The sequence below is a fragment of the Lipophrys pholis genome, assembly GCF_963383615.2.
Source record: "Lipophrys pholis genome assembly, chromosome: 13".
In the NCBI taxonomy this organism is placed as follows: Eukaryota; Metazoa; Chordata; class Actinopteri; order Blenniiformes; family Blenniidae; genus Lipophrys; species Lipophrys pholis.
In genome coordinates, this window is record NC_137632.1 from 8,789,504 (window position 1) to 8,805,390 (window position 15,887).

Sequence of the window (15,887 nt, forward strand, 5' to 3'; positions counted from 1 at the left end):
ATGCTCTAAATAAAAGCCCATAACTCCCACCAGGTCAGAGGACACATTTATCACTGATGGATGAGCTGGTGGAAATCATATTTTTATTTTGAAAAATACATAAAAAAACGAGGCACAGAGTGTAACTTTAGAGTTAATTTGCAGTAACAATCCATAAAGTACTCAGGATTAATGAGTTGGGTTTATACCTTCTAACCACCCAGCAAATAATGCCTACTGATTTTAATAATGAGAACTGGAAGTCTCCCAAGTTGAAGAAATTCTATAAATAAATATGTGGGATGCGTGTGACGTTTTCACATTTGAATACATAATCAATCAGAAATTGCAACATGGGTCAAATCGACTACATCACTACGGAGGAAGTGGCTCAGATAAGTTTGTAAAATTACTATGACTGGTCCAGAAGACTGAATGGTCGAGGCCCAAAATACATTTCTGATGGGCGTCATCCAAGATAGACCTGTTTCCTGTTCTTAGCCGGACCCAAACAATGAAGGTGCTTCTAGTACTTATGCACAAAAGGACGGCTGCACCTCCGAGTGTCCTCAGGCTGAGGAGCTTTTCAGTCAAACCACCGCTCAAACGTTTCACTGAAGAATTGTCATAAATATCACTTTCATGTTTCTAGTTTGTTCTGTAGTTTTTCTCATTTGTTTCAGGTCAGATTTTGTTGATGTCAAGCATTTTAAATGAAACATCCCTGTTTCTTTTCTCCTGTAAAAAACTCAAATTAAAAGATTGTTAATGCTTTTTATTTGCATGTAGCATTGACTTTACCGCTCTGTGACCCACAGCTCTTTAGCTCCTTTTTAGGGTTGACACCCCTTTTTTTAGTGGCTCCCTGTGGCTTTCACACATTTCAAAATGTCTGTAAATAAACATTTTAATTGTCTTTTTTTATGTTGCTCTTATCTCCAGGTGACAAAAGTACTTTATTTATTAAAGAACAGCTCATGAGTAGAAGCAGTTGACTTAAATATGCCTCACCTCAGAAAGCCAAACAACAACAGGATGGTGAAGGAACAGAATGACAAAGAAACTGAAAGTAAAACTGCTAAATGGCAATACATATATAAATCCGTCAGTAAGTCTATAAATGTCATAAGCTTAATCGCTAAATTGTTAAAAACAACTCATCAGGAACATGAAAAGTCATGTAGGAATTGTGTTTTAAATAATGCATTGTGTTTAAATGGGTCTCTCTTAAACTGTATTATCTGTAAATCTGTTCGCACCCGATGCAAATCCCCATTGTTCAGCCTTGAACCCCCCCCCACCCCCCTACCCGTTCACCCCGGCTCCATGAGAGCAGACATTCTCCACTCCTCCTCCTGTGTGGTTAATAACCTCAACATCTTGACTTTTCTTTGTCAAGCGTCTCCTGTTGTAACACGCTTGGACAAACCGCACATCAGCCCGTGTAAATTGATTTTTTTTCCCGGGGTTTTTGTTCGTTTCGAAGAAAAATCCCAGTTTACTTATAAATATGTGAAATCTGGAATAAAGAAGAGCCAGAAAAAAACAAATGCACAATTTCACAAATATATTTCCATTTCAAAAAGTTAAACGTGTTTACTTTCGAAAAATATTCATTTTTCAAACTGCATTTTTGACTCATGAGCTGATAAAGAATAAATGATAAAATCCAAAATGTAAGGAAGTTTCACAGTTTCAATGAAAACGTAACCATTGTATTTTATATATTTTTTTAATGTATAGACGTAGGGGTTTTTTCCCCCCAAAAGTTAAAGGTTTAAGTCAGTGTTTAATCACCCTTTTAGTCCTGCTCAATGCAATGAACACTTACCGGCCACCACATTATTACACAGTTTTAACCACGAGTTAACACAAATTTCTAAAAACTCAATTAATGGCCACATCATAGTGGATTATCAAGCTGCTGAAGTTCATCCTGACTACATGGATGACGCAGAAATCTTGAATTGACGTGACTGAGAAAAAAACCCCCATTGAGCTGATTCCCTTTTCCATCCAACAACTATTGTCAGGAGTCACAGAAGACCGTTAAAAAAAAAAAAAAGAAAATCCCCGGTGAGAAGCAGCTCTCTGGGTGAGGATGTGGTGTTGATGCCAGTGGCCAGACGAGTGACGCAAAAGTGACAACTTCATGTGAAAAAGAGGATTTCTGCACACATAACAACCCCGAAGCAGAAGAGCCAGAGGAGCGTCTGCCTCTCCTGCAAGATAAGAGCAGGAAACTGAGGCAACAATTCACACAGATTCACCAAAATCAGACAGGAAATTGAAAACAGTGGCTGGTCTGATGAGTTTCAATTAGTTACAGTATAAGGTTCCTCCACAGTTGAACCTATCGGTGGCCCTGCAATGACTCTTGTCATGGAGCTTTCAGAGAATTACATGTATTTAAAGATTGTCTTTGGTCCTGGTTAAAAAGGGGCAAAAAGGTTTAAAAAGAAAAGCTTCTGAAACTGTAAAATGGGGAAAACAACCAAAATGTTCTCATTAGATTAAAAAACAATTAAAAAGCTGAAATGAATTAAAAGGCTAAATTTGAAAAACATGACAAAGAAAATATAAAAGACTTTAAATATCAGGAACTGCTAGAAAAACCAAAACAGCCAAAACCACAAGAAAAGTAATTTTTTGGGGGGAAAAAAAAAAGCAAAATGATTAAAATTGTTATAATTGGTTCAAGAGTAAAACTTCTAAGAGTGAAAACAGTTCAAATAGCTAAAATATCCACGGTTGCAAATTGTTACAAAACTTAATAAATGTTGCCTAAAATACAGCTTCTGTATGTTTAGTTACAGGATGTATACAGTTTTTGCATGTATTGTAAAACTACACATGCAAAAACACTCGAATGGCAGATGTGCAGAAAATGTGTTTGTAACGCACGTCGGGGTCACGACACGCCAGTTCATTTTAGCAGTTTCTGGCGACTTCAAGCAGAGTTAAGTTGATGGTGAACAGTCCTCCAATAAAGGCACTTCTCAAAGTGAAGGAGGTCCCGCTCATTACCAGCGTCGCAGAGTGCCACTAATGGTGACTGTGTGAGTGTGTTACTGTGCCAGTCTGCAATTATTGAGATTATTTTTGGTGAATTAATTTTCCCGTATTTAAAATTCCTTCATTCTGGGTTTGCAGACCATGAATGCATATCGTGCACCGTAATGTCTGGACTATTTAGCTCAAGGTCAGAGTTACATGATGCACTTGAACGCGTCACCCATGTATTGGTGGCATGAAGCTTGATAACCCTTAGAAATCCATAAACTAGCCGAGTCATTGTTCAAGGCCCCGTTTACATGACAATGAATGCGAGTGCATCCGCAAAACTTGCTTGGCTTTTTTTTTTTTGGGGGGGGGGGTCTTTTTATACGACACCAGTGTGCGGATCCACAAAGTTTTTATAGCGGCTCTCAAGGGGGAAAGATTCTTTCACGGTCGCTAGTTCCCTCCTGCAGGGACTGCCAGAGGCAACGGGGCGCCGATACTGTGCATGCGCATATTTTCCCCTCCCTTCCCATTGAAAATAGTTCCTTTTGCTCATGCGCCTGTAAACAAACAGAGTCGTAGTGGTATTACTCGCATTCCGTAGTCTAGTTTTATCGTCCATATCGGTAGTTTAATAGTTGAGACTCACCCCTGATAGCATCCGATTGGTCATCAGTCCAAACGAATTTGTTCGTGTTTATAGCGTACTGTTCTCTGTGCACAAGTCTGTGTGGTTTCATTACAAAAACAAGCAACAGTGCCCTCCTGTGCCCCGGCATACTAACTATGTCGTCAGCGTGTCCGCTGCTGCAGTGTAAACGAATTAGGTGTTCCCTCGTGAAGCGTAGTGTAAACGGGGCCTAAACCACAGGGTTCAAAACATGTGAAAAAAGTAGCGGCTTATAGTCCGGAAATTACGGTAGCTGATAGCAGTTCACCCAGTCTGTTGTGATGTTGTGTACATTGTGCATGTTGATTTCCACTAAATTTTTTAGATTTGTTGTGCAGCCTCAGTAAGATCCAGTGATATAATGTCCATATAGACACAGGATGAACCAGTGTAAGCTTTTGTGATCATCTTACTTAAACATATTTGTTCTCGACCCAAATTAGAAAAAAAAAAGTGCTTTTACATTCTCCAGACGCCTCCATTTAATCATTTCCTATGAAAACCCGTGAGCAGCCGGAGTTAAAATGCTTTCACAATAAGGTCCCTTTTAGTAAAAATGTAACTGTAAACAGTGTTTGGAGTGACCATGAGCTCACTCAGTCTGTCGGCACCACAGAGGAGCACGAAGAACCCGTACAGGAGGCTTGAGGTGAGGCGGAGCCGACATAGTTTATGTCTCTGTGGTTTGCTTCGCTGTACGTTTGGAACGAGTCTTATTAGTTTCTACCCCCCACACTCCGCGAGGGCCGCTGGCATCGACAGCCATGTCCATGTTGTGATCGGGTACCAACCACTGCAGGAGCAGCAGCAAGAGGAAGTCCAACACCGCCATGAAGGCAAAGATGGAGCCAGCCACGGAGCCGCAGTGAGACCTCAGCCTCCGTAACCGTCTGTCCAAGGGAAGGACGTCCTCTTTGCAGACTCTGTCGTAGACCTGAAGGAGCGAAACGCGACAATGAGAAGCTGCAAGACCTGCTCCGACATGAACCACCTGCACATTCACACGCACACAGAAATCACGCGATGGAAAAACTCAGAAAACATGTTCAGGCAGTTTAATGATTGTACCTGTGCCCATCAGGCTGGAATTTCCCTCCCTCCTTTTCTCACTGTTGCAAGTCACAAATATTTGTCTCTCTCTTGTGGTCTGTACTCTCTCTCTCCCTCGCTCCCATCCTGCAGGACCAGAGTGAAACTGGAAGTTGGTGGCCTGAGCCTCCGCCCCCATCCGTCTGCAGCCAGCGGATCTGTCTGCTTAATTGAATGGAGAATTTGGACCTCCCTAACCGAAACATGGCTTGAATCCCTCCCCACATTATCTGTCTGTTCTATTTGTGTATCTGTTCTTCTATCTCCTCCCCCCAACCGGAATAGCAGAAAGCCGCCACCTGTGTAAAGGTTTCATCCTCTAAAAACAGAGTTTTCCCTTTCAACTGTCACTTATGCTTGCTCATGTGGAATTGTTGAGTTTTTCTCTGTTAAAGTGCCTCGAAATGTCTGTGTTCCATTTGGCGCGAAACATATAAAACTGAACTGAATTGAATTTTTAATCAAGATGTTTTCAGTTTAATTTTTACTGAAACAACCCACTAAAGCTGTTTACGCCAGAGACACTCGCTGGAAAAGCAACTGTTCTATCATTTGTGTAATGGAAAAGTACTGACATAAACATTTTGAAAATGATCGCTGTACAATCGAGACAGATAGAAATGTTGAAAACACTCATTTAGCATGCCAGGCCACCAGTCATTCTTATGTCTTTTGATGCGACCAGATGAAGACAGATATTGTGACGGTGTCATAAGTGGAATTTAGTGTGCACTTTGTTGAGGAAGCTCCATTTGCTTCTAAAGAGCGAGTGCCACAAACATTCTGCAATCCGTCATTGTCATCAATCTATTAGCAATCTATTTTTGCATGAGCAAATTGACTGCAAACGACAGTGTAAGTTTCAAAAGAACTGGAAGCAGTTTTCAGAATGTGCCATTTTCAGACACTGACAATACTGTTGTGTAACAAATCACGACAAGAGTTTAATGTTTTCACTTGAAATCAATATAAATTAATGTGAATGTGAATAAACTACCAAATAGCGAGGGGATCGTGCAGGACATAAATGAAAAAACTGCTCAGATGCATACAGGAAGGAGCTTCTACTGAACCGCGAGGGGGACATTTGCTTGTAAACGACACGACTTTGTTTACCTCGCTCTGGTCTGTTATCATGGCGGCGACGTCGCCAATATGATAACATTACAAATTGTGGAATTACCCCTTGCAAGAGTGAGAGGTCATACACATAATAAAACAAAAAAATCACAGCAGGAGCATGAGCATGTGCCATTCCACTCAGTTCATTGTAAATTATTAACAGTCATTAAAGAATAACTCAATCGGCGATCAAAAGTCAAAGACACAAGCATGCAAGCAAAATAACTAGTTATTATGGCCCGGGGCTATGTTTGAGTGTACGCTTTAATGTTGGCAAAATCTGTATGCAGGACGACGTACGATTCCACCTTTGCCCTCATTTCTGCAGGTCATAATGAACCTCATAAATAACAGGTCACTGCATACGACATATATGGTTGTAAAGGGAGAATTGCATTGGGGCGGCTCCAGGTTATAAAAAAAAGAAGTCAGTCAGTCATTGCACAATATAGAAACGTATGAAGAGGGCTATTATGAAAAGGTTGAAGTTGTTTCAATTACTCAATCATGCTCATATTAATTCTTTAATTATTACTTATATTACGATATTATATTAAAACCGTCATATCCTACATATACTCAGTGAAAAGGCAGGTTTTGGCGAGCCTACTTCTTCAGTTCTCTCTGCGACATTCTTCCAGGTGTAGAGGTTTCGGACTCGAGCGTGGACGGAGGCCGGAGGAGGGACGGAGCCGGACCGCTGCCGGGCGATGACGGCCTCCAGACCGGCACACAGCGATCGCACGGTGGGCTCACAGAGGGTGATCAAGTCCTCAGGTAACACCTCAGGGATGCCGCCCACACGAGTGCTCACAACCTGAGAGGAAAACACAAAGAAATATGACGACGAATAGACATGAAATCAGGAGAATTTAACATGTGGAAGTATCACATTTTCCACCATCAGGATAATTCACCTTTTGCATGACGCTTTAAAAAAATGCATTAATTCAGAGGGGGTGAGAAAAATTCAAGGAATGGAGTTATTCTGTATCCTTCACTTGACGTTATGGTTTAATTTATAACTTCCTCATATTTTAGTTTTCAAGAAAAATGCTGTAAAACAGGATGTTATACTGATGATAAATTATAATTTATATCCTGTTATCACACCAAATAGAAGATTCCAGAGTTGCAAACATTCTTAAAAATAACTATGATTGTCAATAAATACATATCGACTGCAACTCTGCTCCACCAACATTTCACACTTTAAAAACGGTGGGTTTTTTTAGTTAATCATACTGGACGTATCTATAAAGATGCTTGCAATAGGGCGAGAATGTGCCTAAAGCAACTGACCTCCAGTTAATTGATTAATGTGGTCCTGTGGAAAGCGGTCTCAGTCTTCATCAAAGACTAATGGAGTGGTGCACCTCAAACTGTGAAGCGACGGGCTCTGGATAAAACATCCAGCACTGAACACTCTACTCATCCATATTTGATTGAAGGTTATATTTCAATAAAGCACTTCATGATTCCAGGAAGTGGTAAAAGCACAAAATTAGAATTAGAAAGTATAAACTTTCAAAACTACATGTTTTAGTGCAAGGCGAAAGCATTCACGCACACATGTGTATATATATATATATATATATATAAATAAATAAAAAAAGAAGCTGAGACCAGTTTGAAACCTTAGGTTGAGGGTCTTTTGATATGACTCACAACGATCGGCCACACCATTAAGACCATTAACAGGTAGAGTGCTGAATAGTGGCCCCATGGGTTAAATACATACAAAGTGCATCATAGGTTATTGTCACTGTGATTCCAAAAGAGGAACTTTGACAAAATTAGGTCAGAAGTCATGATGTTATGACTGATTAGTGTATCATTAATTTAATATTCTGGAAAAAAAAAAACGAGTGGAGTGTGGGGCCGGACATGCTGTTCTCTTCCTGCCGCACTTGTTTGCTCTTTGGATAAACAGTCCTGCAGAGATTTGGCAACGACATGACCTCGTCTCAAGCTTAAGAGAGTTAAAATAACTCTGTGATAATAAGTTATAATTAACATGCAGCAGTTCAGACTTAGTTTACAGTCTAAATCACTGTAAACATTTGTCTTGTAAAGTAAACGCTTCAGGATCTAACACCTGAGCTTCTGGTTGGCTGACACTGAGCAGTGAGGCTTTGTTTCTCTTAAAACTTAAACTGCTCACAAAACAAAGTCTTTTTTTGTGTTCGGAATAAATGTCCAACTGCTTTCATCCATCTAACAGTTTATTTTACTGTCGTGTGTGTGTATTTTCCACAGTTAAACAAGGTGGATGTCTACTGTTCTTGATAAGAATGTTCTTTTACTCCCTCTCCAGAGACAGACCAGACTCATCCTCCACTGTCACACATGTTCGCCTCTGTCCTCCACACAAGGTCCATCATTCTCCCATTAACAATTATCATTAACAACAGTTTCTCTTCATGTTGCATGTTTTCACCAACCATAAACTGATCCTTCGACGTCGGCTCTTCCTATCATTGTGAAGCAGAATTCACCAAGCGTTGGATTGTACTAATAGGGACTAACAGGGAACGTGAGCTGGGATTAGACCGTCATGAGACAGGTTAGTTTTACCCTACTGATCATGTGTTGTTGCAATAATAATCCTCTGTTCTATATGCAGAGTTTTTTGAAGGTTCAACATGAAGCACTTTCCAGATATTCAAGCGAAAACAGCAGCAGCAGCAGCATGTAAACTATATTGCTCAAATTATACACCCGCCTGCCTTCACACGCATATGAACGTGAGTGACATCTCATTCTTAAACCACATGATTTAATACGATGTTGATCCACCCTTTACCGCTATACCAGCTTCAACTCTTCTAAGAACATTTTCCTAAAGATTGTGTTTATGGGAATTAATGATAATTTGTGAGATTGACACTGATGTAGGACGAGAAGGCCTGGCTCACAGACTCTGCTCTAATTCAACCACAATTCAAAAAAATGTTTGAGGAAATAGTCAACATGCCGAGCTACTTGATTTTACATAGTCTCTGCAGGAGGGAATAGCGACCGTAAAAGAATATTTCCACATTGGGAGCCGGTATAAAAACTTTGCGGATACAGTGGATCTGCGCACTGGTGTCGTGTAAACGGACCTCCCAAAAGTAAAGAAAGTTTTGCGGACACACTCGTATCCGTTGTCGTGTAAAGGGGGCCTTAAACTAAGACATAATTATACAAGTACATTAAAAAGGAACATGTGTTGTTTTAGTTTAATGTGAATCAAATATAGCTTCAACTGCAAATCTGTATCAGAGGCACTTTCACATTTTAGGCTCCATCATGTCTCCTCTGTCTTTTTAGATTAGATTCAGAGAAGCTGTTTGTCTTGCCTCAGACTTTATCTACTCGCTTAAAAACATCTCAATAAAGCCAAATTATTGAACTGAAATTTGACACGAGTAATAAATTAAAAATTTCATCTACATTTATTTTGTCATGTGAGAAGACATCAGACACTGGATAGGCCAGTGGATGTAAAAATGTTATGTAAACTCAATGACATGGCCAAAAAAAGCAAGCAACCAAGACGGTGCCAGTCCATTCAAGTGTTAACACGCCTCATAGAAAGTACCTGAAATCCACAGAAAAACAGTTTCGCAATCACCCTCTCACCACACAATGTGGGGGCAGGTGTTTACAGTTACAGAATGGAAAATGTGGGAGCCGGTTGAGCTGGTTGTTGCTTCACAGTGAAAGTCTGCACAGCCATTGTCACAACATGATATTCTTAATGAATCAAAGTCGACCGACCTGCAGCCCACAGCTGGCTCCCTCCACGATGGCCATGCAGAAGGCTTCTGTCAGCGATGTGTTGAGGAAAATGTGACCCTGAACCAAAACACCGCGCACATCTTTATGCTCCAAAGCCCCCAGCAGTCGCACCCTACAAACATAGAGGTCATACATGTTACACTCAGCTGCGGTAACGCTGCTTCACACATAAATACTAAAGTGCGATCGGAGGTAAAGATATTACTTAATTAAACAGGTGCAGAAGTTAGTCCCAGGTGACTCTGTGTGAAGGCAGTTTACACTCTGGAAAGGTCACAAGTTCAACACCCACTCAGACCGATGAGCAATTTAGAGTTGGAACTTAACTTCATACTGATGTTTTTTTTTTAAGAGTCTGAGACAAAACTGCTGTACCTGTAGAAACACACTCCTGCATGGAATATGCAAACTCTACACAGAAAGACTCCAAACAGGACTGGAACCAGAGATTTTCTTGCTGTCAGTGTTGCCTCCTTATCGAATCACCCCAGGAAAGAAGAGTGTCCAGTGGTACCTGTCGTGAAGCTGGTATTTCTCTCTCACTTCCTCCAACACTATTCTCTTCGGTCCCTCTCCACCAATGAGGAAGTGCAGATCAGGATGCTTGAGGCAGAGCTCCGGGATTATTCCGCTGAGAAGATCAATTCCTGGGAGGAGAAGGAAAACGTCAGCGCTTAATTTCTTTCACCATTAACATCAGAGTGTCAATTATTAAGTTATTTTTGGAGTCACTGGGTTTCTGAAGCTGATTTAAAAGATAACCGGGTTATTACAATGTGAAGAGACATTGTTTTGCACTATAAGATGGTACTGAATGATTTTTTTTTATGGTTATGCAAGTTGAAATATTCTTAGAATGGGGAGCAGTATGCTATTAGTGAAGTGGAAGTCTCTAAATTTGTTTTAAATAAACAACGAATAAAAGAAAATTAAACTCCAGTACTTGAACTTTTGGTGTCAGTCACAACACCTCAATCATAACAGCATAATGCAGCTACAAGCCCTGCTTACTAGAACAAATGGAAATATAGAAAGATATATTAAAAAATAAATAAATAAACTGTAGTTACAGAGCAACTTTATACACAGAGTTTACAAAGTGTGCAGCCTAACACTTCACCGCAGATATTAGTTAAAAAAACAACAAAACAAGGAACCACTTCAAACAACTTCAACAACTTTCTGTCTTTTTCTGTATGCGGTGATTCTGGAATTCTTAATTTCCTCCAGCAACCTTTCCAAATTGATCAATTAAGTTTACTCTAATCAATAGGCGCTTGGTACCTTTGCGGTAGACAAGACGGCTGATGACAACAATAGTGATCCTGTCATCTTGGCGCTGGGAAGGGTCGGGAGTGAAGTCTGTGGCGTCGACAGCATTGGGGATGACGGACACGATCTCCGGGTCGAGGGCTGCGCGGAGGACCGTGTTCTCCTTGCTGGTGTACGACACGCACACGATGTGGTTGGTGTCGCACAGCGACACGGTCAGAAGCTTGTTGGTCAGCACCGAGCTGACGTCGGCAAACCCAAAGAGCGAGTGGTCCGTGAACACCTGTGAATGATAAAAATGTTCGTGTTGAGACACCTCAATTTCTTTTTTGTTATGTAAACATTTAAGCCGCTAAAGTGCACTAAACCATAAACAATTACTTCAAACTTTAGGCAACTAAAAACTAAAGTAGACTGAATACCTCAGAAATTATAGGCATTTTTAGTAACAAGTAAAGTGAATTCTACATGTCTTACATGTATCATTATTTTAGGTAGTTTCATTGTTGAAGGAAAGTATAATTACAACAGACTGTTATTATTCTCCACATAGAAAGGTTGGCACTCCACTGTAATATAATAAGTGGAAGATATTTTCTTTAAGGCAGAGGTTCCCAAAACCTTTTCAGGTAAAGACCCAAAAGAAAAAAACTTCCCAGGACCCAAACAAGACATCAACGTATTAAAAACAATAGACAAAAAACATAAACCATGAATTTTAAACCTTTTCTGCAGAGAATAGTTTTAACAAAACATAACAGAAATCTGTAGCTGAGCGGAGGGAGAGGTGATCAGCTTGGGGTTAGCTTTTAGTAAAGAAAACCCCCCAAAAAACAACTAATTAGATTCAAATTGAAAATATGAAGTATATTTTATATCTTATTTTTATATTTTTATACTGTTTCACCCTGGCGCTTGGCGTCAGTAAAACTAGGCTAACGTTCATGCTTCACCTCGTTATGATAAGCTATAGGCGGTGAGGAGGCCTCTTAAGCGAAGCCAGATGTTCTGATCTCATCGGTTGTTTTTGCGCCTAATATGGAATCAAATGCCCCGCCATCTCAGATTGACCAGGAATGTATAAAGCTGAGCGGACTTCTACACTGGACAGAGAAAGCAAATTGGCTGAGCTGACTCTCGGGTTGACGCTTCACCTGTTATTCTGATGCCATTCAATTATATATTAAATTCTTTCTTATGCAAACAACAACTTTCTGTTTTAACACTGAATAGATGTCAATGAAACTGGAAAACCTTTTATGAATAGACCTGAAGCTAAACCCCACAAAAACATGAAATAATTGTGAGTCTCGTACTGTGTTCAGGCCCATAGTCTTGGCGTGGAACAGTGCATCATGGGCCATGGAAGAGAAGGAGCTGTGAGCGTGCACCACAGTGATGCGCTCCCTGACAAACACGCAGCGCATCAGAGGCAGACTGTGGTAGATGGTTGTGGAGGTGGACTGGTTGTACATCACCTGCAGAGGCAGGTAGTACACCTTCAGCCCATTGGTCAGGTATCTGACACCTTTCCTCCTGCCATAGGCATGAGTGACAATCACCACCTTGTGTCCCTTCTCAATGAGACATTGGGAAAGTTGATAAATGTGACTTTCTACTCCTCCCATGTTTGGGTAGAAGAAGTCAGACACCATGCAGACGCTGTGCTTCCTGCTGCTGCACACCCTGGCAGCCTCTGCAGGAGCTCCAGAGGCTGAGTGAGGTGCAGGTTTGTTGGCAGCTGCGACTCGTCTTCGGCCCATTGTTGAGTATCGATGTGATCACAGCTGAAACAATGAGACGATTTACCAGTCAGTGTCAATAAAAAATACACGACAGCAGTAATTAAACAGTGAAATCTCCAGTCAATTCACACGTAACTCCCTTGTGACTTACGCTGCTACTTATCAGCATAAAGCAGATATTACAATCACCGCACAGATTAAAAGAAACGATATTTTTATCAAGCATATTCTCTCCTTTGGCAGCATTAGCATGAAGCTAACAAATATTGTCTTTCTTTTAAACACTCAGCGAGCATAACAGCAAACAGTTTCCTCATCCCCATTAATCTTACCTGTATTATAACGTCAAGTTCATTCCGCCCTCTGAAAACAACCGCATACTTAATTTTTGGATTCATTTTTATCCGTTAAGTCCGAGCAAGCCAGACAGCAGCCCTCAGCAGTTCCTGGTTGTGTCGGACGTGATGACGTATGACGTAAAGGTTCTCTCAGCTCTGGACCAATCGGCGCATGAGCTCTGACGTCAGTCCCAAATGCGAAACAAATGCTTAAAACGTAAACAAACAAGGTAAAGCCATTGATTTAATGTTAAATCAATATAACCGCCTTTATTTACACGGGAGATCTCTTGTTGACTCATTGAGACACATTATTACATATTCATATTCTTATTCTTATTTCTATTATTAATTTAATTTATAATAATAATGATAACAATCATCATCATCCCATAGTTCCCCTCAAACACAAAGCGCAGCTCACATTTCTTTTACACAAAACTAGAAAACAAACCAGTAAAAATATCTATCAAAAAAAATATTAAAAACCCAGCGAGTGGATATTTAAAATTTGGGATGGTGCATTGAACAAAAATGAACAAACAAACAAACAAACAAAAAGCACTTAAAAAACAATTTTCGGTTTCTGGTTTGTTCAAGTTCGGGCCATAAAGACTATAATATGTTGAAAAAAAAAAATTACCACAAAATATTGAGTCATGATATCCTCATGCGTTGTTGTCCTTTAACGTTTTTCTGGTAAAAATCAGTTTCTCCGTCTACTGCCCAAAATGTGATTGTATTTTCTCCTGAAGTACATTTATTTGACGTCAATCAGTATTTTACAGAGAAAAATATGAAAAAAACATTAAGAGAAAAAACTTTTTGGGTGTAATTTTTTACGAATAAATTAAAAACGACCTCCTCTCACTGTAATTTTATGACAGCTTGCAGAGTGAAGATCAAAGATACAGCCCATCAGAAACCTTCCTACTACAGGATCCATTACAGCTGACGGATTGACATTTCAAAGTGTAAAAATTACAAAAAAATTTAAAAAGAGTTGTTTGATAAAGTAACTGCTGTTTGAAGTTTATTCACTTGAGATCATATCATACTGTGATTGTAACTGAAGCAGACATCCCTCAACACTGAGAATGCAGCCAAGACAATCGGGTTGTGGCAGTGAAAGCTGCTTTATTCCCTCATGTCATTTCAGTAGCATGAGGACTAATTCCAACTGTGACAGTGAATGCAGAAGGCTGAAAAATACCTAAAGTAGTGGTGTTACAGCCTTTTACAAATGTATTTTCCCTTCTTTTTTGGGGGAGATTTCCCCATATTTTGCAATAAAATAAAGAAAACAATAGAAGGTGTCAAAAGATTGTGTGCAGCAGTTATTATTCAACTATTGAAACAATTTCACCCACTTTAGATCAAATTGGCCTGAATGTGACTGAACTGAAATGACTTTGACAGCTCTGGTTTTAAAAAATGGTACAAGAACTGAGCATTAATTTCTCCCCTGTGAGCTGAATATCTCAAAATATTTCAAATAAACTCACAATCCAAATGTTTGATGAAGCTGCAACTGTAGAAGGATTTATTTTAAACAGATTTTTACGTTTATCTTAATGATTGAAAAAAATAGTTTTTTTAGCCCATGGAAAATCAAATATTGTAATTGTATTTTATTTTATTTTTTAATTGACAGTGTGTTGGTTCAACAATAAAAAGGGAAAAAAGACACAAGCACAGTTGATTATCTTGGTTTTTTTTTGGTTTTATTAAAAATTTATCACATCGCTGTTGTACAAATACATCCAAATGTAAATCCAAGTTTTGAGTGAAATGTTGTTCTATATAGAAATATGCCAATAAATGTTAATGGGTTATTTTGATGTATTTTCAATTATTAGTTTCTTCTCTCCCATATAGAACTGTAAGTTCTCATATTTGCTACAGTTTAAGAAAACAGTCTCAATTTCCAAAGTGTCCACATTTACTGTATAAAATTATTTTAGAGCTGCAACTAAGCTTCAACAAAGACTTTCTGGTGTGTGTGCTACAGTAAAACCATTAAAAAAAGGGACAATTAACCCACAAGTAAAACAAAAAACCAACATCAACACAACAACAACTCAATGACACAAAACATTTCAACAATCCAGGGCGTGTTTCTAGCATTAATTACATTCTTATCCCATGAAACATGAAACGCTTAACAATTAAGTGCTGTTTCTTTCATCCACATGCAGCAAACCCTTCTTAACTGAACTGTGATGGGTCAGCCACCCTCCCTGTGTGTGTTGCATGTTTCCTTCCTCCCAGAATTCTCTAATATTTTAGAAAACAGTAAAAGATCAAAAGTATTTTCCATCTCCAAAATGATACACAGAAGTCCCAAAAATATCAACAATTTCATATGAAAAGGCAATAAAAGTATTGTAAAACGGCACCGAGTCACATTTGAACACATTAAGTTTACGGAACATTACCAGGACTCAGGATCAGACACTTGTCACACACTGTTTATACTGTCACTGCCTTTCATGTTTTTCTAATTAACAGTGCATGTTGCGCTGTTGGTATGAAGCCACACGCAACTCTTATCCTTATTCTTTGTGAATAGATTTCCAAAGGTTAATGTATTATTTGTCTGTCTCGCAGGTAATTGAAGAATGAGTGCCATTCTAAACAAACTACTTGACATTCACTGCATAACACAAACAGTATAATTACTGAATTAGCTGCCATAAATGACAATAATCCTCAGCGCAGACGTGCTTTGTCACAATGTCATTGTTAGAATGACATGTGTGCAGCCCTGATAATGATCCATGTTCTATCATGTTGTGAAAAAAAAAATAAAAAATAATAATAATACAATATATATATAAAACACAACTTTTAAACCTTTTGAATATTACATTATAGCAACTT

At 39.3% G+C, this 15,887-nt stretch overlaps 1 protein-coding gene across 2 annotated transcripts; it reads right to left on the minus strand.

The window, feature by feature from the left end:
• Nucleotides 1-1,713: 1,713 nt before the first annotated feature.
• On the minus strand, nt 1,714-13,124 carry piga (phosphatidylinositol glycan anchor biosynthesis, class A). Of its 2 annotated transcripts, none has more exons than XM_080479118.1 (7): nt 12,999-13,124; nt 12,238-12,708; nt 10,934-11,204; nt 10,164-10,296; nt 9,629-9,761; nt 6,474-6,680; nt 1,714-4,586 (listed from the first exon to the last, which is right to left on the minus strand). In XM_080479118.1, exons 2-7 carry the CDS (start codon nt 12,682-12,684, stop codon nt 4,323-4,325), a joined length of 1,455 nt encoding a protein of 484 aa, XP_080335244.1. In that variant the 5' UTR covers nt 12,685-12,708; nt 12,999-13,124; the 3' UTR covers nt 1,714-4,322. The 2 variants fall into 2 exon arrangements, with proteins under 2 accessions (XP_080335244.1, XP_080335245.1); XM_080479119.1 differs by having other exon boundaries at nt 3,346-4,586; nt 12,400-12,708.
• Nucleotides 13,125-15,887: the final 2,763 nt, after the last annotated feature.

What these genes read in the sequence shown, in the direction of transcription:
- piga (XM_080479118.1), bottom strand. Translation starts at nt 12,684, where the DNA reads ATGGGCCGAAGACGAGTCGCAGCTGCCAACAAACCTGCACCTCACTCA. An exon ending in CCGTCTTGTCTACCGCAAAG is followed by an intron (nt 10,297 to 10,933) that starts GTACCAAGCGCC and finishes TTCTCCTCCCAG; the next exon opens with GAATTGATCTTCTCAGCGGA. An exon ending in AAATACCAGCTTCACGACAG is followed by an intron (nt 9,762 to 10,163) that starts GTACCACTGGAC and finishes CTATGTTTGTAG; the next exon opens with GGTGCGACTGCTGGGGGCTT.